General features: G+C 42.0%; 1 protein-coding gene across 1 annotated transcript in view; it reads left to right on the top strand.

The window, feature by feature from the left end:
• The window catches only part of LOC140492530 (FERM and PDZ domain-containing protein 1-like), a 43,826-nt gene that overhangs the window by 10,987 nt on the left and 11,330 nt on the right, over positions 1-21,509 (top strand). Inside the window, exons 6-12 of the mRNA XM_072591464.1 lie at positions 2,073-2,168; positions 8,835-8,960; positions 10,691-10,810; positions 12,899-13,035; positions 15,400-15,526; positions 19,351-19,446; positions 19,532-19,714. Of these exons, the coding sequence (XP_072447565.1) occupies positions 2,073-2,168; positions 8,835-8,960; positions 10,691-10,810; positions 12,899-13,035; positions 15,400-15,526; positions 19,351-19,446; positions 19,532-19,714 (885 nt within the window). The remainder of the gene's footprint in view (positions 1-2,072; positions 2,169-8,834; positions 8,961-10,690; positions 10,811-12,898; positions 13,036-15,399; positions 15,527-19,350; positions 19,447-19,531; positions 19,715-21,509) is intronic.

Raw genomic sequence — 21,509 nt, 5'->3', positions numbered from 1 at the left:
TATAAAAACAGACAGGAAATAATTTTATCAGTATATAAAAAGGAGAGTAGCTAAAATGAATGTTGGCCCTTTCGAGGTCGAGGAGTTAATAGTGGGGAGCACAGAAATGGCAGAGACTCTAAATCGATTTTTTACCTCAGTTTTCACAGTGGAAGACACTGAAACCATCCCAATGGTAACAGGTAATGCAGAGATTATAGAAAAGGTAGAATTTGTAGCAATCACCATCAATAGGGAGAAAATTCTGAGCAAAGTATTGGGATTAAAGGCAGACAAGTCCCCAGGATCTGATGACCTATACAGTATAGTCTTAAAGGAAGTGACAGCATGGAGATTGGATACATTATTTATAGTATTCCAAAATGTCCCGAATTCTGGAAAGGTTCTAGTGGATGGAAAATTGCTAATGTAAGACAATAGTTCAAAATGGGAGGGAAATAGAAAGTAGGAAACCACAGAATGGTTAGTTTAATGTCTGTCATTGGGAAATTGTTTAAATTCATTATTAAGTAGTATTACATTTGTAAAGTAAAACACAACCCACCACAGTTAGTGTGGTTTGATGAAGAATAATTCATTTTCTTTATGAAGAGTAATTCATTTAATTTGCTAGAGCTCTTTGAAGATGTAACAAGTGAAGTGGGTAATGGGGGTCCTGCAGATGTAGTATATCTGGACTTCTGGAAAGCATTTGATAAGGTGCCACACATAACTGGTCTGTGGTTTCCTACTTCTGCCTCCCTACAGGTAATGTGGAACTGGAAGGAACCTGTGTGTCTTCCCCATCAGGTTATTAAAAACAGTTTGTGCTCCAGACGTGTGTGGACATTTGATCCCCTGATACTTCATACCATGGTGCCAACTCTCAGTTATGCCACTACTTTTTTGGATGCCCAGATCAAAATTTAGTGCCCTTCAACTAGCCACATTTTGAGGACTTCTTTCACTAATCTGAAGTAACTGTATGTCCTTCATTAGATCTACTAACTCTACTTAGGGCAGCACTTAGGGTGGCTCAATGGTTAGCACTGCTGCCTCACAGCACCAGAGTCCCAGGTTTGATTCCAGCCTTGGTCGATTGTCTGTGTGGAGTTTGCATGTTCTCCCCGTGTCTGCGTGGGGTTCCTCCGGGTGCTCCGGTTTTCTCCCACTGTTACGAAGATGTGCAAGTCAGGTGTATTGGCCATGCTAAATTACCCATAGTGTTAGGTGCATTAGTCAGAGAGGGATGGGTCTGGGTGGGTTACTCTTCGGAGGGTCGTTGTGGACTGGTTGGGCCGAAGAGTCTGTTTCCACATTGTAGGGAATCTAATCTAAACCTACAACAAGGCCCTTAGTAAGGCTGGAAATCTGGAACTTTAGGCACAAGATGCACACTACCTCAACCCCACTCTGGATTCCTGATCTTCAGTGTGGTCCCTCCAAACCAGTTGCTTTGTTTGGCCTGGTCTCCGGACAAAACCATAGAAAACTCCTGTGGCTGTGATGGTTTTTTTTATTGTTTAATCCCAAAGGATTGGCTGAGCTTTTCTATGGATGTGTGTATGTGAGTGAACTTTGGAACAAAATGACAGCAAGAACTTCATGAATACCTGGAGAGATTGGATCTGAAACTCCAGGAGGGATATTGGAGGCAAACTGTACATATCACTAGGCACAAACACAAAAACATGTATACACACACACACACACACACACACACACACGCACAGACATATGCACATACGCAGACACAGATACAGACACACACACAAGCACAGATACCAACACCCACACAGGCACACATACGCAGACACACGCAAACACAGACACATACAAACACACAGGCAAACACACACAAATGCATACACACACACAGACAAAGATACACAGAAACATAAATGTGCACGCACACACACATGCAGATGCACAAATACATCCACACCTATATATTTTATATATGCGTACACACACTCTCTCTGCTGTCCCTCATTTTAGTATTTGTAACAACGATAATGAGGAGTCTATTATGTTATTTTGCTTATCTGTTTTCATAAATAATCCTAGAATTTTGTGTTTTATCATTCCCGCAGGGTAACTCACTACTTTTCATGCCCAGTGTTCTCAAGGTGTATTTGGAAAATGGACAGACCAAAGCCTTTCGATATGAGAAAAATACAACAGTGAAGGTAATGACGGCTATAGGTGTTCTTTGTTCCTTGCTGTGATATTTTCCCATTTGTTGATTTTGCTCAGCTTTGAATGTACTATTAATTTTAACCATCGACTGGGGGTGGGGTAGGAGGGAGGGAGGAGGTGTTGGGGATGGGCTTGGTGGGGAGGGCAGTAAATGAGGGAAAAATTTTAATTCAGTTGTCGATGGATTAAAGTAGCATTAGTGACAAAGATGTAGGAGAGAGATGATGGTGCTTTTTTTCTTTATTTCTCTATTTTTGTACCTAAAGTTTGTAATAGGTAGAACTTTTATTTTATAGAATCCCTGCAGTGTGGAAACAGGCCCTTTGGCCCAACAAGTCCACACTGACTCTCTGAAGACTATCCCATCCAGACCCATTCCCCTACCCTTTTACTTTACATTTCCCCTGACTAATACACCTAACCTACACATCGCTGAACACTGTGGGCAATTTAGCACGGACAATTCACCTAACCTGCACATCTCTGGATTGTGGGAGGAAACCAGAGCACCTGAAGGAATCCCACGTCAACACAGGGAGAAGGTGCAAACTCCACACAGACAGTTCCCTGAGGCTGAAATCGAACCCAGTCCCTGGCGCTGTGAGGCAGCAGTGCTAACCACTGAGTCACCGTGCTGCCCCTAACTTTGTACCTAACGTGGTGCCGTGTGTTGTGGCATTGTAACTTGTCACCATACTCCTATACTTTTATACTTGAGTACACGTGACAATAAAACCTAAAATCTAATTCTGATTTAAAAACCAATTCTAGATCATTCGTTCCTGTCTACAAATGTTACTTTTCATTGTCACAATTTTTGTTTATGCTTTGTTAACACTGAATGTTGTAAATCAACATTTCCATTCAAGTGCCATAATGGTTTTACAAGCTGTGACCACTAAGTGATCCCAGGGATATATTTCACTCAATATGATGTGTAGTAAAGACTCAGATTTGTTATCTAACCATGGAAGTTGCTATGGGCAATCTAGCATTCATTAATATAAATAATAGCGAGATTGATTTGGATTTATCATTCAGATAAAGCACCTTACCTTTAAACAGAGGTCTCCTCTGGGAGCACTAGTGAGACATAAACATCCAATAAATGACTGGTTCCAAATTCAAGGAACAGGCTGTTTGACTGAAATGAGTTAGATTGTTCTTTTGTCTTGTAATAGAGTCATACAGTCATGGAGTCATGCAGCACGGAAAGAGACCCTTCGGTCCAACTCAACCATGCTGACCAGATATCCCAATCTGATCTTGTCCCATTTGTCAACATTTGGCCCATACCCCTCTAATCTCTTCCTATTCATCTCCCCATTCACATGCCTTTTAAATGTTGCAATTGTACCAGCCTGCAACACGTCCTCTGGCAACTCATTCCATACATGCACCAGCCTCTGTGTGAAAAAGTTGCCTGTCAGGTCCCTGTCAAATCTTTTCCCTCTCACTTTAAACCTATGCCCTCTAATTTTGGATTCCCCTACCCCAGGAAAACGTTCATCCTATCCATGCCCCTCCTGATTTCTATAAACCTCTATAAGGTCACCCCTCAGCCTCCTACACTCCAGGGAAAACAGCCCCAGCCTGTTCAGCCTGTCCCTATAGCTCAAAGCCTCCAACTCTGGCAACATCCTTTTTAATATTTTCTGAACCCTTTCAAGCTTAAGAATGTATTTCTTATAGCATGGTGACCAGAATTGAACGTAGTATTCTATAAGTGGCTTCACCAGTTTCCTGTACAGTTGCAACATGACCTCTCAATTCCTATATTCAATGCACTGACCAATGCACTGACAAACATGCCAAATGCCTTCTTCACCACCTGCAACTCCAGTTTCAAGGAACTATGCACTTGCACTCCTAAGTATCTTTGTTCAGTAGCACTCCCCAGGACCTTATCATGAAGTGTATAAGTCCTGCCCTGATTTGCCCTATCAAAATGCAGCACCTCACATTTATCTAAATTAAACTCCATCTGCCATTCCTCGGCCCATTGACCCACCTGATCAAGATCCTATTGTACTCTGAGATAACCTTCTTCACTATTACTCCATCACCAATGTTTGTTTCATTAACATCCTGTTTTGCCCAGTGAAATCATCCACCTTGTCATTTAATCTCTCCTGCCTTCCATCACAGATCTTTCCTTTTTCTCTTTCACCACTCACTGCTCTCTGTCTGCAATACTCATTTTGAACCTGTTACATCTCCAACTCTCTCTAATTCTGAAATATGCTCTTCATTAATGCTGAAACTTTAATTTTGTTTCTCTCTCCATAGATACAGTCTGACAGGTTTATTATTTCCAGCTTTTTCTATTTTTTTTATTTTAGAATCTCAGTATTCTGATCTGCTCCTTATATTAAAATGATTTTTATTAACAACATCAATGACAACAATCTGCATTTATAGAGTGTATTTACTCAGGTGTTTCACAGGACATTTATGAAACCAAAATTGACACAAATCATATAAAGAGATACTAGGATAAATGATAAAACTCTTAGTGAAAGAGATGTGTCCTAAATGAGGTGAAAGGGATGGAAAGGCAGGGAAATGCTGATCTTGGCTATCAGCGATGGAATGTTTAAAGACAGGGAGTTGAATGAGGCCAGAATTTGAAGAATGTAGGTGTCTTGGAGGATGGTAGGAGTGGAGGACACACAGAAATAAAGATGGTCAAGAAAATGGAGGGTTTTGAAATGAAGGATAATGGTCAAGTCAGTGTACACCAAAGAGACAGGGTTGGGGTGAAGAGGAACTTGTAAGTTAAATGGAGGCAACAGATTTTTGGATAAGCTATCATCTATGAAGGGTGGGAGAGGGGACACCGGGCAGGAATTCGGACCTCAATATAATTAAGTTGCAGTCGAGTGTTTCAGCAACAGATGAGTCGAGGATGGAGTCAGGCAATAGTATTGAGGTGGGATATAGGCAGTCTGAGTGATGATGTGGATTTGTGGTAAGATCTCTGGTCAAATGTGGTACCCAGGTTGCAAAGTCTGGTTCAGCCTCAGCTAGTTGAGAGAGAGGTGGAATTGGTAACTAGAGAATGGCAGGACTTGAAAATAATAGCTTTAGTCTTTCTGGTATTCAGTTTGAAGAAATCTTCTCTCATCAGTACTGGATGTCAATCCAAAGTCTAACAGTCTGGAGACATTGAAGGTTGGAAGGGAATCATTGTTCAAGAATTTCTTTGAGATTTTAATTTGGTTATGAAATGAAAGAGCAAGATTGATTATACTGTAGCCATCTGGTAATCTGTGAAATGAGTGAACTTTGAGGTACAATACTGATCATGTTTCAAAAGTCGCTCTTTGGCATTAAAGCACTTTGGAACATCTTTTGGTGATAAAAATGTGTTGTCCGAATGCTGTCCCTTTCTTTAATGCACATGAACAGTATACAAAAGCAACCGAATCTGCAGAATAGCAAACAAAACATAGAACAAAAATTATTGATGTAGGCTTGTTGGTCAACCCTTGATTTTTAATCTGACTTTCAAGGTCATATCCAAAGTCTTGTATTCACTGCAAAATGGATGAAAGCATTTATCCGCTAAAGGCCAAATTCTGCAGTGAGGATTGTCAAGGTTCATGTATGATAACTGAAATAAGTCAACTCCGAAAATGCTTTTCCATCTTTGCAAGTTAATGTATCCAGCAATTAAAAAAGTTTTCAAAAGCTTTTAGACGTTGACAGAACAGGACAGACAATAGATGTTAGAAAGGGAAACAAGAACGACTGCTAATTACAATGGGCTCTGTCCTGCCAATGGAAGAGGTACTGGGAGATATGGTAACCCCCCCCCCAACCCTTTACGTCTGGTCACCAATTAGTTCTAGTCAAGAAGGTCCATGGGCAACCTATTCAATCTGCTAAGGTCTTAAGTAATCAATTATTGGCCACTGAAGAGCCTCAAATGACCACCTTCGACGTCTCTCTCTTTACATTCCTGCTGGTGGTTGGTTTCCCTGGAAAACCAGGGTGACCTCGCTGCCGGATTGGGAGGGGATCTCCAGTTACCCCAAATGGCATCTACCTCTGAACTCCCTGACCATCCCCCATCGCCTTCCCACCCTGTGACAAGAAGATAAAGAAGACTTGTGTTATTGCAGCTGGATCTCATGATGAGCAGGCCTTGCCTGACTTCAGGACTCAAAGGCTGCTAGCCTCTGATTGGCAGGCAGTTTCTGACAACCCAGGATACTAGCATTGAGCCCAATGAAGGGCCAGGAAACTCACCCAGGCTTACCAGTTAGCTCTGACTGTCTTCACAGCCAAGGGTAGGGGTACGTTACTCACCACCTAAAGCCAGTGTGAGAAAAAACAGGAACTTCATGCCCTCTGAGTCGATATATTAGGCACCAGGATTGTGGATGGTGCATAGGTTTGGACAATTTATAGAGCAAGAGATGTAGTGAGTGGATGGAGAAGGGGGTTTGGACAGCAGGTGGAGAAGAGGGTTGGTACAGTGGATGGAGAAGGGGTTTGGGAGAATAGATGAGGAAGGGATTTGGGACATTGGAGAGAGATTGTGGTTGGGAGAGTAGATGGAGAAGGGGGCTGGGAGAGTGGGTGGAGAAGGGGTTTGAGAGGGTGGGTGAAGAAGGGGTTTGGGAGAGTGGGTGGAGAAGGGGGCTGGGAGAGTGGGAGAAGAAGGGGGTTAGGGGAGTGGGTAAAGTAGGGGGTTGGGAGCGTGGGTGAAGAAGGCGGTTGGGAGGGTGGGTGAAGAAGGGGGTTTGGAGAGTGGGTAGAGAAGGGGGTTGGGATAGTGGATGGAGAAGAGGGCTGGGAGAGTGGGTGGAGGAGGTGGTTGGGAGGGTGGGTGAAGAAAGGGGTTGGGAGGGTGGGTGGAGAAGGGGGTTGGGAGAGTGGGTGGAGAAGGTGGTTGGGAGGGTGGGTGAAGAAAGGGGTTGGGAGGGTGGGTGGAGAAGGGGGTTGGGAGAGTGGGTGGAGAAGGTGGTTGGGAGGGTGGATGAAGAAGGGGATTGGGAGAGTAGATGGGGACAGGGGTTTGGGAGAGTGGATGGGAAAGGGGGTTGGAACAGTGGAGAAGGGCATTGGGAGAGTGGGTGGAGAAGAGGGTTGGGAGAGTGGGTGGGGAAAGCAGTTGGGAGAGTGGGTGGGGAAGGAGGTTGGGAGAGTGGATGGGGAAGGTGGCTGGGAGAGTGGGTGGGGAAGGCGGTCGGGAGAGTGGGTGGAGAAGGGGTTTGGGAGAGTGGGTGGAGAAGGGAGTTGGGATAGTGGGTGGTGAAAGGGTTTGGGAGAGTGGATGGAGAAGGGGGTTGGGATAGTGGGTGGAGAAGGGGGTTGGGATAGTGGGTGGAGAAGGGGTTTGGGAGAGTGGGTAGAGAAGGGGGTTTGGGAGAGTGGGTGGAGAAGGGGGTTTGGGAGAGTGGGTGGAGAAGGGGGTTGGGATAGTGGGTGGAGAAGTGGTTTGGGAGAGTGGGTGGAGAAGGGGGTTGGGATAGTGGGTGGTGAAAGGGTTTGGGAGAGTGGATGGAGAAGGGTGTTGGGATAGTGGGTGGAGAAGGGGGTTGGGATAGTGGGTAGAGAAGGGGTTTGGGAGAGTGGGTGGAGAAGGGGGTTTGGGAGAGTGGGTGGAGAAGGGGGTTAGGGAGAATGGGTGGAGAAGGGGGTTTTGGAGAGTGGGTGGAGAAGGGGTTTGGGAGAGTGGGTGGAGAAGGGGGTTGGGATAGTGGGTGGAGAAGGGGGTTGGGAGAGTGGGTGGAGAAGGGGGTTGGGATAGTGGGTGGTGACAGGGGTTTGGGAGAGTGGATGGGGAAGGGGATTTGGGAGAGTGGGTGGAGAAGGGGGTTTGGGAGAGTGGGTGGAGAAGGGGGTTTGGGAGAGTGGGTGGAGGATGGGGTTGGGAGAGTGGATGGAGGATGGGGTTGGGACACTGGATCGAGCAGGGGGTTCCCACAGATATGGAGGAGCGGATGTAGACTGTGGATGGAACAGGGACTGCAGACTTGGGCAGTGAGTAAGGCAGGACGTTAGGGATGATTTAACACTATTTCCTTCTTATTTCAGCAATGCTTATAATCATGTTGCCTTAGGAGTCTTCTTAGATCATAAGAGCATAAGGAACAAGTGGAGAAGTAGGCCATTTAGCTCCCTCACTCCTACCCTGCCATTATGCAAGATCATGGCTGATCTGCTCCAGCCCTCAACTCCTGTTTCATGCTCACTTCTTAATATTTTAAATATCTACCTAGTGCTTCTTTAAATACTTTCAGGGATCTCAACTCCACAACTCTTTGTGATTGAGAATTCAGCTATTCACCTTTCTCCGGGAAAAGAAATTCCTTTCCATGTCATTCTGTAACTATGTCCCCGAGTTTGAGATTCCCCCACAAGTGGAAACATCTTCTCAACATCCAGCCTTTCACGTCCCCTGAGAATCCTATATGTTTCAGTCAGGTCACCCCTCATTCTTCTACACTCGAGTGAATAATGGCCGAACCTGTTTAGCCGCTCCTGAGAACTCAACCCCTTCGTACCAGGAATCAGCCAATAGAAGAAGAGTATTGTGTGAGTGAAAGTTGGGGATAGGTAATAAGACCGTATATCTTCAACAGGAAATTCAGAAAGGCAATAAGAAATTAATTTTGTTGTCCCTTTCTTCTGCAATTTGACAGGATATCATCCTCACCCTGAAGTCAAAGTTATCCATCCGTTGTATTGAACATTTTGCCCTGGTTTTGGAGGAACGATACAGTATCACCAAGGTCTATCTCTTACATGATGATGAAATCATTGAGCAGGTATGTTGGGGTTTCTGTGGACTGTGTACATGAGGGAGTGATATCCCTGAGAGTTTGCAAGCTTTTAAGTAGACAACTAAAGTTACCCACATGTACGTCTACAGAATGAAACCCTTAACCGTCCTCTGTATCAGTTCTGAGGAAGGGTCACTGGACCCACTGGGTCACATTAACTCTGATTTCTCTTCACAAATGCTGCCAGACCTGCTGAGCTCTTCCAGTCAACTTCTGTTTTGCCTCTATATCTGTTGGCTTTGTTACCTAACATTGGACTGCTGTCCAAGTCTGGCATTTTAAATAGTTCCATCTGCTGACGCCTAAAGAAAAGTTCTATTTTTGGAGACTTTGTAAATGGAATTTGAACAAAGCAGCATCTCTTGGCTTTATCAAATTCTGGTTCAGAAATGCTGATCAATATTAGACAACATAGGAGTGAAGAAGATGTCTCTCTGCATTACCTGTGGTATTTCCTGGTAATCACTTTTCTGGGAAGGCAAATTGTATGTTCACTTTGGATAAAAAATTGGATTGGATGCAGGAGTCAAACAGTCTTCGCACAACAATTCCAAGATATTGGTGAGGTCACACCTAAACGACTGTGTACTGTTTGGGTCCATCTACCGAAGGAAGGATGTGACAGTAGAAGAGGGGCTTTGACCAGTCAGACTGGTTCCTAGAATGAGGTGATTGTCTTATGTTGGAAGGTTGAGTAAATGAATTCAGTGTTTCTTGAAGTTCAGAAGAATGTGAGGAGATAGAATGGAAATCCATGGGACTGTTCTTAATGTCCCATGTAACATAAAATATGACAGGTGGCTAATTTACTGCCTTCCTGTCCACTCCAACCTGCTCCTGATAAAATGAAGGTACATGAGTGAGTGCCAATATCAGCAACTAGACTGTATTTTTAAAAGAAAATAACAGGCATTTGGAATTGTTAACTTGATCTAAATGGCGATGCCATGATATACTTGGCATGGGTCAGCTCTTTCTTTAGGCAGACTGGTTAAAAGATAGGAGGAAAGAGAGTGGTGGTCCATCCTTCTTCAGGTGCCGTGTCCACATTGAGAGCCTTCCCCTTGGCTGTCACTCCCCCCCTTTGTAAGTTCCCACGTGGCTGGTGAATCTCGGACATAGGGTCACACCCTCAGAATAAGATGCTGCTCAAGTAGGACTGGGATAGAGAGTTGAGTCGTGAATCTTTGGATAACTGTATTTGGAGAGCTGAGGATGGTCTGACATCGAGCCTATTCAAGGTAGAGGGTGGCAGATTTTTGTGTTCTAAAAGAACAAAGGGATATGGAGATAGTACAGGAAGGTGAAGTTAAGGTACATGTTAATTATAATTTTGTTGAATGGTAGAGCAGGCTAGAAAGACCAAATGGCCTTCCCCAGTTCCTAATGCTTATGTTTCGTATGTTCAACTGCAAAATGTATGTGAAAATTGATTCAGCATAGAAATAACAAGTTTTATTGAGACTGCTAAAAATAGCATTGCATTGCAAGTAATTAAAGAACTTGGGGACTGGGCCTCTATTTAACAAAAGGAAACCTAGGCTGATATCAACAAATGTATCCAGAGAAGCTTCCCTCCTCTGTTTCACAACACCACCCAGTGCAAAATGCTTCTTCTTAAAACATAAGCTTAAAGAAATTTTTTTGTTGATTATTTCCACAGTGTGACAATAAGAAGTTAATTCCTGATATAAATGTTTTCTACCTTGTCACAGGTGGTCCAGAAGCGAGAGCTCCGTGATTATAGGTGCCTCTTCAGGGTTTGTTTCCTGCCAAGAGATCCACTTGTACTTTTACAAGATGATCCAGTTACTTTTGAATACCTCTACTCACAGGTATCTATTTGACATGAAGGTTCATGGTAAGCCCATTATAAGGATCATGGTAAGCCGCTTATAATAATCATGACTGACCACACACCAAATAAGGTTCTGTTTCCCAAGAGTGATAAAGCCGGAGGACGTATTCTGCACTTAAAGTGGAATATATTCAAAACTAATACTCTGAAGTACATTAGGGGAGATTATGGCCTCGTGCTAATATCACTGGAGTATTAATCCAGAGACCCCAGCTAATGTTTTAGGAGCCTGGGAACAAATCCTGCCACTGCAGATGGTGGAATTTGAATTATCTGAAATTAAGGGTCAAATGTTGATTGTTGGGAAAAACTCATCCGGTTCACTAAAATCCTTCAGGGAAGGAAACTATGCACATGTGACCCAGACCCACAGTAATGTGGTTCACTCTGAAACCACCTTCTGGGTAATTAAGGGATGTGCATTAGAGGCTGGCTTGGCCAGCGACACCCTCATCCCCTAAATGAATTTTAAAAGTATTTCAATGAGGACGTTGGGGAACATACCTCTAAGGGAGTGGAGTAAATCAGCTTGGGCGATTCACATAAAAATTAAATAGATTACTTTCAGACAATAGCAACTTTGGATGTGTCATATAAACATGACATTTGGTAAGTGTGACCGGTCTAGGAGAAATGGGTGACTTTGGATCTGCCAAAATCCCCACCTCCAGTGGTTTTGCACACGTGTTGTCTGCATCTGTTGTAGATTAATAGTTAGGGATGAATTACCATGATTAGTTAATAGTAACATTATCATTGTACAATTAGTATAGCAAGATTGCAGATGGTGAACTAGACTGACTTCATTTTCGTACATCCAACAATTTTGGTATTTGTGAGATTTTCTGTATTCATGGTTAAAATTATAGTTAACATATGGGGATTGGTAATTTGAGTTTTGTAGCAGCTAGAGAAAGTGAGGTGGTTCTCTGTAGAGCAGAGAAAATTAAGGGGAGATTTAATACGGGTGTCTATAAATACAAGTGGCTTTGACTGAGTAAATGAAAAGAAACTGTTTTCACCATTTTCACTTTGGTTACTAACCAGAAGGCACTGGTTTAAGGTAAAAGAACAGTGAGCAGATGAACAATGCTCCCTCTCAGAAGTCCTGTAGATTTCAATGACTTCCGGTTCTGGAAGATACTGCAGGAATCTCAGGATTCCATGCAGCAGAAAAATAATTTAAGAGAAAGGAGGTGAAAGTTTTATATTCAGTGTGTTATAATCTGGAATTCACTGCCTGAAAAAGAATGGTGGATGTAGTTTGACAGTAAGATTTGTTTAGTGTTTGTAGATAATTTCTGTTCAACCTGTTTTTTAAATTAATTCATGGGATCAGAGCATCACTGACTAGGCTAACATTTGTTACCCATTCTGAATTGTCCAGATGGCAGTTAAAAGTCAAACCACATTGCTGTGGGTCTGGAGTCACAAGTAGGCCAGACGTTAAGGATGGCAGACTCCTTCCCTAAGGGATGTTCGTGACCGAGGTGGGTTTTTCACCAACAATGGTTCACGGTTATCATTAGACTTTTAATTCCAGATTTTTATTGAATTCCAGTTTCCAGCATCTACCATGGTGGGATTCAAACCCAGGTCCCCAGAACATTATCTGGGTCTCTGGGTTAACAGTTCAGTTGTACTACTAGATGATCACCTCCCTTCAGAGCTCAGAGGTGTTTTTACACACTTCTGGAGCAGATGGGACTTGTAGCCAAAACTCCTGCCACTGTACCACAGAGCCTTTGATTAGTTTTGGATATGTAGTTGTAAAGAAAATATGTAGAGCTATAAGGAAAGAACTAGGGTGTTGGTTTAACTGGACAGATCGTTCAAAGGACCAGCAGCAACACAATGCACTTGCGAAGCCAAGACAGACAAAGGTGTGGACCAAGTGCTGGAAAAGGGGTTTTTGACCAGCACATACTTGATGGACCAAGGGGCATTTTTCTGTTGCATAGTTTTATTCTATTCTGTAATTTTGTGAAAGCATTTGTAAGTGGTGGCAATTTGTGTGGATATTTTCTAGATGGCTGTGTGTTGCCTTTAGTAATCTCTTTTACAGAGTTGCAATGATGTGCTGCAGGAGAAGTTTGCGATGGAGATGAAATACATCACTGCTATCCGTCTCGCAGCACTGCAAATTCAGGAATGCATCCTCAGCTCCAACCATTCTCAGAAAGTCTCCATGAAGTACATTGAGTGAGTCAATACATTCAGCAGATTGAACTGGGCAGTGCTTCAGCTGCACCTCACACCACACTATGTTCACACGGCACTTTCTGGACTTCTTGATAGCAAGACCCCTGTTTCATAATCCATCTCATCAGTCAGACACTTTCTTAGTGAGCTGCTTAATTGGCAAATCTTCCCATTAGTGTGATCCTTCATTAGCTAGTCTTCCTTGTATTGAAACTCCTTATTAAGGAGATTCTTTATTAGTCAGTTACCTTGTTCATAAGATTCCGAGCTAGTGAGGTGTTTGTTTGGAGGAACTTGCTGTTGGTGAGGCACTGTTTGCATGAGTTTAGCAACTCGACCCTTCATTAAGGACACTCCTCATTGACAGCACTCAGTGTTTGTGAAACTCCAGGCGAGAGGAACTTCTCAGTTATGAGTTACTTCACTAACATGTCATAGAATTACTCTTTAAGTGTAATTAATCCTAGATTCTTATTTTTAGTCATCTACTTGAAGACTAACTCCCTGGCACTTCGTAATTCTTTAAATTTCATCCAGACCCGAATTTAAATTAGGATAGGAATGGAAGTCAATTTAGCATCAATCTCTACTGACACAAAAACAGGCCCAGACACCTTTCACTCCCAGACCCTGTCAGTGTGACCTCAATAGCTGTAACAGCAGTCCACTGATAGAGTCGTCGAGTCATAGAGATGTACAGCATGCAAACGGACCTTTGGTCCAACCCGTCCATGCCGACCAGATGTCCTAACTTAATCTAGTCCCATTTGCCAGCACTTGGCCCATATCACTCTAAACCCTTCTTTTTGATATACCCTTCCAGATGCCTTTTAAATGTTGTAATTGTACCAGCTTCCTGCACTTCCTCTGGCAGCTCATTCCCTACACGCACCACCCTTTGTGTGAAAAAGTTTCCCCTCAGGTCCCTTTCAAATGTTTCTCCTCTCACCCTTTGGTTCTGGACCTCCGCACCCAGAGAAATCACTTTGTCTATTTACCCAATCCATGCCCCTCATGATTTTGTAAACCTCTATAAGGTCACCCCTCAGCCTCTGACACTCCAGGGAAATCAGCCCCAGCCTATTCAATCTCTCCCTTTAGCTCAAACCCTCCAAACCCGGGCAATATCCTTGCAAGTCTTTTCTGAAGTCTTTCAGGTTTCACAACTAGGAAGCAGAAGTGCAGTACTTGGTATATTCTTCCTGAGAAAACAAGAGTTTTTTTTTAAAAATCCAACATGCATTGGATATTTCTAGCCAATATTTATTGCTCATCAAAATCAGGTTTTCAGTTCTCATTGCTGTGTGTCAGCAATTGCTGTGTACAAATTAACTGCAATGTTTCTTTTATCATGACAGTGACCATATTTTAAATGTACTTTATTAGCAATAAAGCACTTTGGGATGTCCCAAGGTTCCGAATCATTTACAGGGATCCCTGATTTACAAACGTCCACCTTAAGAATGCTCATACGGATCATTCTGCTATAGCACGCATTTTGTTAATGTGAATTCGCTATAACATAATTGACGAATTGGGGACACTGTTTCTATAGTGTGAACTTTTGAGTATAACACGACTATGGCCCCATTAGTTTAAATGGTGCTGCTATTACGTGATTTTCTTATAACACAGGTTTGCACAAGAACAGAACAATAGCATTATAGCAGAACTGACTGTACTTATGAATATGTTCCATTACATGTTCATAACTTTAACGACCAGATAGCCAAACATTTCCTGTACTTATGAATAGCTGCTTTCCATTGTCCTGCATTGTGTGCTGCCTTGTGTACAAACCAACTTGTGAACAAACTCCAGAATGGAACCCATTTGCAAACCAGACACTCCCTGTATTGGAAATCTCTACGGCAACTGTCGCAATGTAGTTGCAGCTTCAGATCACCAGATGGCTCTATGAGGTAGGGTTCTTTGTTCCAACTCCACCATCATTGTGCAGAAGATGCAACTATTACTTAATTGAACACGAGATATTAAAACAAAATCACTCATAAATCATGGGTGATGCTGGCTGGCCCACTATTTCTTGCTCATCCCTTGTTGCCCTTGAGAAGGTGGTGGTGAGCTGCCATCTTGAACTGCTGCAGTCCACGTACTGTGGATTGACCCACAATGCCCTTAGGGTTGGAATTGCAGGATTTTGACCCAGTGACAGTGAAGAAATGGCAATGGATTTCCAAGTCAGAATGGTAAGTGGTTTGGAGGGATAGTTTCCAATGTCATAAATATCATAGCTGTTCTGGGAGCCAGTACAGACACAATGGGTGAAATAGCCTTTTTCTGTACTGTAAAATTCTATGATTTGGAGTTAAATAGTTTTAAATGCAATCTTATTATTTTCAGGAAGGATTGGGGAATTGAGAATTTTGTCTCACCAACTCTGCTTGATAACATGAGACAGAAAGATATCAGAAAGGGTATTAACTATCACCTTAAGAACAATCATAGCTTGATTGCACCAGGACAAAAGGTAATTCTGTATAACCGGCTATCCAGACGTAAAAGTGAGTTTTTAAAAAAAGATTAATCTTTACTGCTTTCCACCCAATCACAGATGCTCTTTCTGCATGTACCCTTGAGTTTTTTTTATGCCTTGGTTAAATACTGTTACATCTCAAAGTGCTCTCAGTGCTGACAAAGCATTCCCCATGTTAACTGTTTTCCTCCCTCCAAGCATGCTACCTGACTTGCTGAATATTTCCAACTTTCTCAGGTATCTGTTTCAGATTTACAGCTTTCTTGGTGGTTTTGCTGTTTTATAAAATTGTGCTGTTTCATAAGCCATGACTCGATGTGTAGCGCACTTGCCATTTGGTCAAAAACATTGTGGATCAGGTCCAATTCTGGAGACTTGAGAACAAGTAACTTGGTTGATGTTGCAGTGCAGTAATGAGGGCATGCTGAAATGCTTAAGGTGCCATCTGTTGAATGAGTCATTAAACCAAGGTCCCTTCCTGCTCTCCGGAGATTTCATAGAATGGAGTCCCTCCAGTGTGGAAACAGGCCATTAGGCCCAACAAGTCTACACTGTTCCTCTGATGTGTAACCCACCCTGACCCATTCCCCTATCCATGACGCTATATGTACCCCTGATTAATGCACCTAACCTACACATCCCTGAACAATATAGGCAATTTAGCATGGCCAATTTACCTAACCTGCACATCTTTGGATTGTGGGAGGAAACTGGAGGAAACTTGCGCAGACACGGAGAGAACATGCAAACGCCAGACAGACAGTCTCCCGAGGCTGGAACTGATTCCGGGTCCCTGGCATTGTGATAGCTCTCAATGAAGAAAACAAGCAAAATAATTATCGTTCATTTGCACATTACGATTATGGAATCTGTTTACTGCACTGTGTACAATACTGATCACCATATGTATGGAAGGATATTAATGCATTGTGATTAGTGTAGGGCTTTACTAAACTGGACCTATATAGGAGTTTAGATGAGTCAGAGGTGACTTCATTGAAACATGTAGGAACATGTGAAGAGGTTATTATCCCAAGTGCAAAAGTTTCTAGTTTTATACTGAAGGGAAAATATTTCCCTTTACACTTTAATACTGTTGCTAAAGCAGGCCGGTGTAAAGTGTGAATGTTCTTTGCCTTCTAAGAATCAGTGAAATGTTTATTTGTTACTTATTAAAGCCTCTTAAATATGTGTCTGAGTTGCATTTCAGATCACATCTGTATTCGTGAATTATTAAAGGAGGAGAAAATAAACTTTTGCAGTTTTCTCTGTTTCCATCTCCTGATGCTGTTAGCTCATTCCGAGTTTTTGGTTTTGCTGCCATTATTCATTCCTTGGTGCTTTGTCCAAGTGGCCTTTCCTCATATGGGAACCTGGTCGTGAATGGTTGCTGTATTCAACTGTAGGGGGCATCACAATAAAGCCCTGTCATACCCAGAGGAAAAAAAACCCATAAAACTGGCAGATGACACATACTGGTCTGCCCCTCTTGTAATCGAGCTTCATCGAGGGCCGAAGGGCCTGTTCTGCGCTGTATTGAAATTAAGCTTCATTGTGTCCAAGGATCACATTTCTTTTTAAACTCTCTATTTTCTCCATTTGCCTCCACCTTGAATCCAGCCTGAGTTAATGGCCCTCATAAAGGGCAGAATCTGAACTGTTATCCCTTAACCCAAGGTCATTGAGGCCTGTTTAAAGGAATGAAAGACATGTACTAAACAATTTTCTTTTTCACAAAACAAGTCACAAATACTTCAGACCAAGTGAACCTGTTTTGAAATGTTGTCATTGTTATAGGACAGGAATCCTAGCAAACAATTTCCACAAAACAGGCTCCCACAAACAACAACACGATAACTAACCAAGGTATCTTGATAAAATGTTGGCTGAGTGGTAAATATTGGCCACTACTGTTCTTTAAATCGTACCATGGAATCTTGTTTAATTCTCTTTGTGGAATATCTAACATCTCAATCATAGAAAAATACAGCGCAGTACAGGCCCTTTGGCCCTCAATGTTGCGCCAATCCAAGCCCACCTAACCTACAAGAGCCCACTATCCTCCATATACCTATCCAATGCCCGCTTAAATGCCCATAAAGAGGGAGAGTCCACCACTGCTACTGGCAGGGCATTCCATGAACTCACAACTCGCTGAATAAAGATTCTGGATTAGTGGTGCTGGAAGAGCACAGTAGTTCAGGCAGCATCCAAGTAGCTTCGAAATCGGATGCTGCCTGAACTGCTGTGCTCTTCCAGCACCACTAATCCAGAATCTGATTTCCAGCATCTGCAGTCATTGTTTTTACCTCGCTGAGTAAAGAACCTACCATCAAAGGATGGCAGCTTTGTCCCTGAAGAACATTAATGAAGTTTTCCCAACAATTGGCAATAGATTTATGATCATCACTAGACTCTTTAATTCCAGATATTTATTGAATTAAAATTTCACCATTTTCCATGGCAGGATTCAAATAGTTCACAGGGCATTATCTGGGTCTCTGGATTAACAAAACAGCAATAACACCACTAGGCTATCACCTCCTCTATCAGTCAGCCAATCATTAATGCGTGCCTGTAAGTTACTTCTCATCCTAAGTGCTTCAAGATAATCTTAGCACCAGTGCAGAATTATCCTTTATCCTGATTCACCCTTCGATTTTTTTATCCATATACTGCATTTTAATAACACTTTTACAATCCCTGTATGGTCTCATACTTCTCGAGGAAACTTTTCCTACTTGACCTCCAAGTCCATATCCTTTTAACCTCGTCATGTGTTTGTCTTTTCTGCTGCTGTATTCCTCAATAAGAGACTTCAGTTGTGTATTTTCCTCCACTGCTTCTACCTCTGCTGCCCCTCTTTAGACATCCCCCTACTCAGCTGTGAAGTGATGTAGGAAATTCCACTGTAACCAGCACTATTAAGTTGAAGCTTGTTGGTAAAGAGTGCTTTAAACAAAATTGCTTTCTTGGGAATTGCAGTTTCAAAGATGCATATTTTATAATTAGGTCAAAAGTTTTAATTAAATCTTCTCATATTGTAAGCCCAGTTAAGCATTTCAATATTTTTGTGTATGAAAGATTGAAGTTGATCAGCCCCTGAAATTGCTCATCATTATCTATCAGCCACTTTGTGATCCCCAGCGTTAACTGCAGACGTTCAGGACATTACATTTTAGGGAGGAAAACTAACTGTTCACAATATAAAGAATATCTTTGATAAATTGAGCTTCATGAATATACATTGGTTATTTGATATTAAAACTTTTTTTTGTAAAGCAGTTATTTAAATCCATGCAACAAAGATAAAAGATAAAATGTATTCTTCACATAGATTTTCCATTAATTTCTTTCAAATCAGAGGAAGTGTGCCTCGTTGTTTTATGATAATAAACTCAACTGGATTAGTTTGGTAAATAATGGAATCAAAATGTGAAGATGGCAAATTAACTAGACATCTGAAAATTCAGAACTATAATTATGTCTGGGAAGGAAATGCTGAAAATCATGTTTTTTGCATTGAAGGAGAGAATTATTGTCGGGTCTTTATTAACATGCAAGATTGAGTTTAAAGAGGATGTAATCACAGGGCCATACCTGCTGCCAATGCATAACCTGATTTGCTGATAGGTGTTGTCTGTCATTGTACTGAATCACTAGTTAGAAAATTCCAGGCGGGATTCCCATTATTTTCCATTGAATGTCTTTGACCATTTTTGATAAATGTTGCCAAAAGTGCAACGCTGCTGGGGACATCTTTTCATTAAAATAACTTTCCATGCCAGTATATTAAAATACACTCATTCTGTTTGAAGCAACTGATATCCACGGCACAAGTCCGGCTGAATTACCTGAACATACTGAGTGATCTTCGAGCATATGGAGGGAAGACCTTTAACGCAACCCTTCTGGTACGTAGGGAGAAACAGAAACCTGGCTCATTTTTTTAAACTCGACTTTTTTTAATAAGTTTCTAATGAAATGCAACTTCTTCAGCTGCAGGACAGAGAATCATTTATCACATTGTTGGTCGGAGCCAAGTATGGTATCAGCCAAGTTATTAACAGCAAACTCAATATTATAAACCAGTTAACAAACTTCAACAACATCCGGAAGTTGGAATTGACCTTTGAGTGTGAGAAGGTCAGCATGGTGAACATCTACCTGGTGGATGTGAAGGTAAAGGCTGTTGATGCTAATTGCTTGCTTGGACAAGGGCTTGGTACATTTTATAATACAGGTTGTTGTCTGGTCAAATCCTTGATGCTGTGACCTGTGCTGCAATAACAGTTGTTTAGCAATTATTCCTATCCTCAGTTTGCTAATGTTTTGCAATGAAGTTACTTGGGAGTGACTCTTACCTTTGCTCACTGTCAATCAGACAGCAGATGCCTTTAGTACTTACCCGCACTGGCACCTCCATGATCCCAACATGAAGAGACCTGACTGCAATTTAACTCGGGCCTGAGCTAGGGAGGCCTCTGCATATTTCCAGCCAGGCCAGGCCAATCTGATCAAGCCCAGCAAAGTGAAGTGAAGGAAAGGGAGGAAGTACCAAGGACATTTACCAAGGAAAGATGGGATTTCTGCCTGTCTGCCAGCCCGTCTTGCCTGTTTTCCCAGAATGCCAGTGACACTAATCTGCTGACACTGGAATAATTTCCAAAGGCAGCAGTGACTAGGCCACTGCAGACCAGAGGAAGGCAGTCTCTTCGAGTCATAATTCCTGCCTCTCCAATTACAAATTAATTCTATTCCTCAGAATCATTCAAGCAATTTCTCCACCACGAGGTAAGACTGACTGGCTTCTAGCTCCTGGTTTATCCTTTGCTCCTTTTTGAATAACAGTACTACACTGGCTGTCCTCAAGTCCTCTGACTCTTCTCCTGGGCCAGACAGGTATAGAAAATTATTGCAATGTCCCTGATTTTGTCCCTGCCTCACTTACCAACCTGGGATATATTTCATCCAGCCCTGGACATTTATCGAATTCTAAGCCAGACCACTCAGAGCTCTCTCTGTCAATAATAATTTCTTGAATTGTATCACAGACCTTCTCCCTGTTTTCTGTATGCATATTGTCCATTTCACAAGTGAGTACTGTCTCATAGTATTCTTTTGGAATCCTACCTACATCCCCTGACTCCCTGCACAAATTACTGCTGTAGTCCCAATGGCACTTCTCTTTTACCCTAACTGTAAACCAGTTTAGGATTTCCTTCTATTTTAATTTTAGTATCCTTTCATGTCACCTATTTGGTCTCCTATTCTCCATTTTAAGTTCCCTCTTGAACATTCTGTACTCCTCTAGGATTTCAGCTGTTTTCAGCCCTGGATATCTGCCATAAGTATCTCTTTATTCTTTAAATCCATTGCTGTGTATCTTTAGATATCTAGGGCTCACAGGATTTAATGGTCTCACCCCTTCCTTTATTGGAACATGTTGGCCCTGTACTCTCCATATTTCCTTCTTGAATGCGCCCCATTTCTCTGTGACAAATTTGCCTGAAAGTTATAAGAAATTGTTGCATTTAAATATTAATGATTAATTGAACTCACCCCACTCCTACATTGGAACAGTGATGGTATCTGAAAAATAATCCATGTTTGTAAAGTGATGTCTAGTGGCTCTGAAATATGCTATATAAATGCAAAGTTTCCTTTCAGGAAGTTGGCAATAGTTAGTACTTGACAACATCAAGACATTTTTAATGATGAAGTTTAGGTTTTCATAACACAATCCACCTCTCCCATTCAGAAGAGGAATAAATCAAACCCCAGATATTATTCCAAACTGTAATAAATGTTGTTAGAAATTTGCAACCTTTTACATTTGCTTTCACTTCTCCTTTCACTTTTTTTTTGTCTGTATCCAAGCAATTTTTCTGATTCTTTGTTTCTCTTTCTGAGCCCAATTTGACTAATTCACCTGCCTTCTCTATTGTTCCTGCTTCTTTCTCAATCCTTGAATTTC

This window comes from Chiloscyllium punctatum, chromosome 2, assembly GCF_047496795.1.
Source record: "Chiloscyllium punctatum isolate Juve2018m chromosome 2, sChiPun1.3, whole genome shotgun sequence".
NCBI classification, from domain to species: Eukaryota; Metazoa; Chordata; class Chondrichthyes; order Orectolobiformes; family Hemiscylliidae; genus Chiloscyllium; species Chiloscyllium punctatum.
This window is presented reverse-complemented; position numbering and strand designations above follow the sequence as displayed.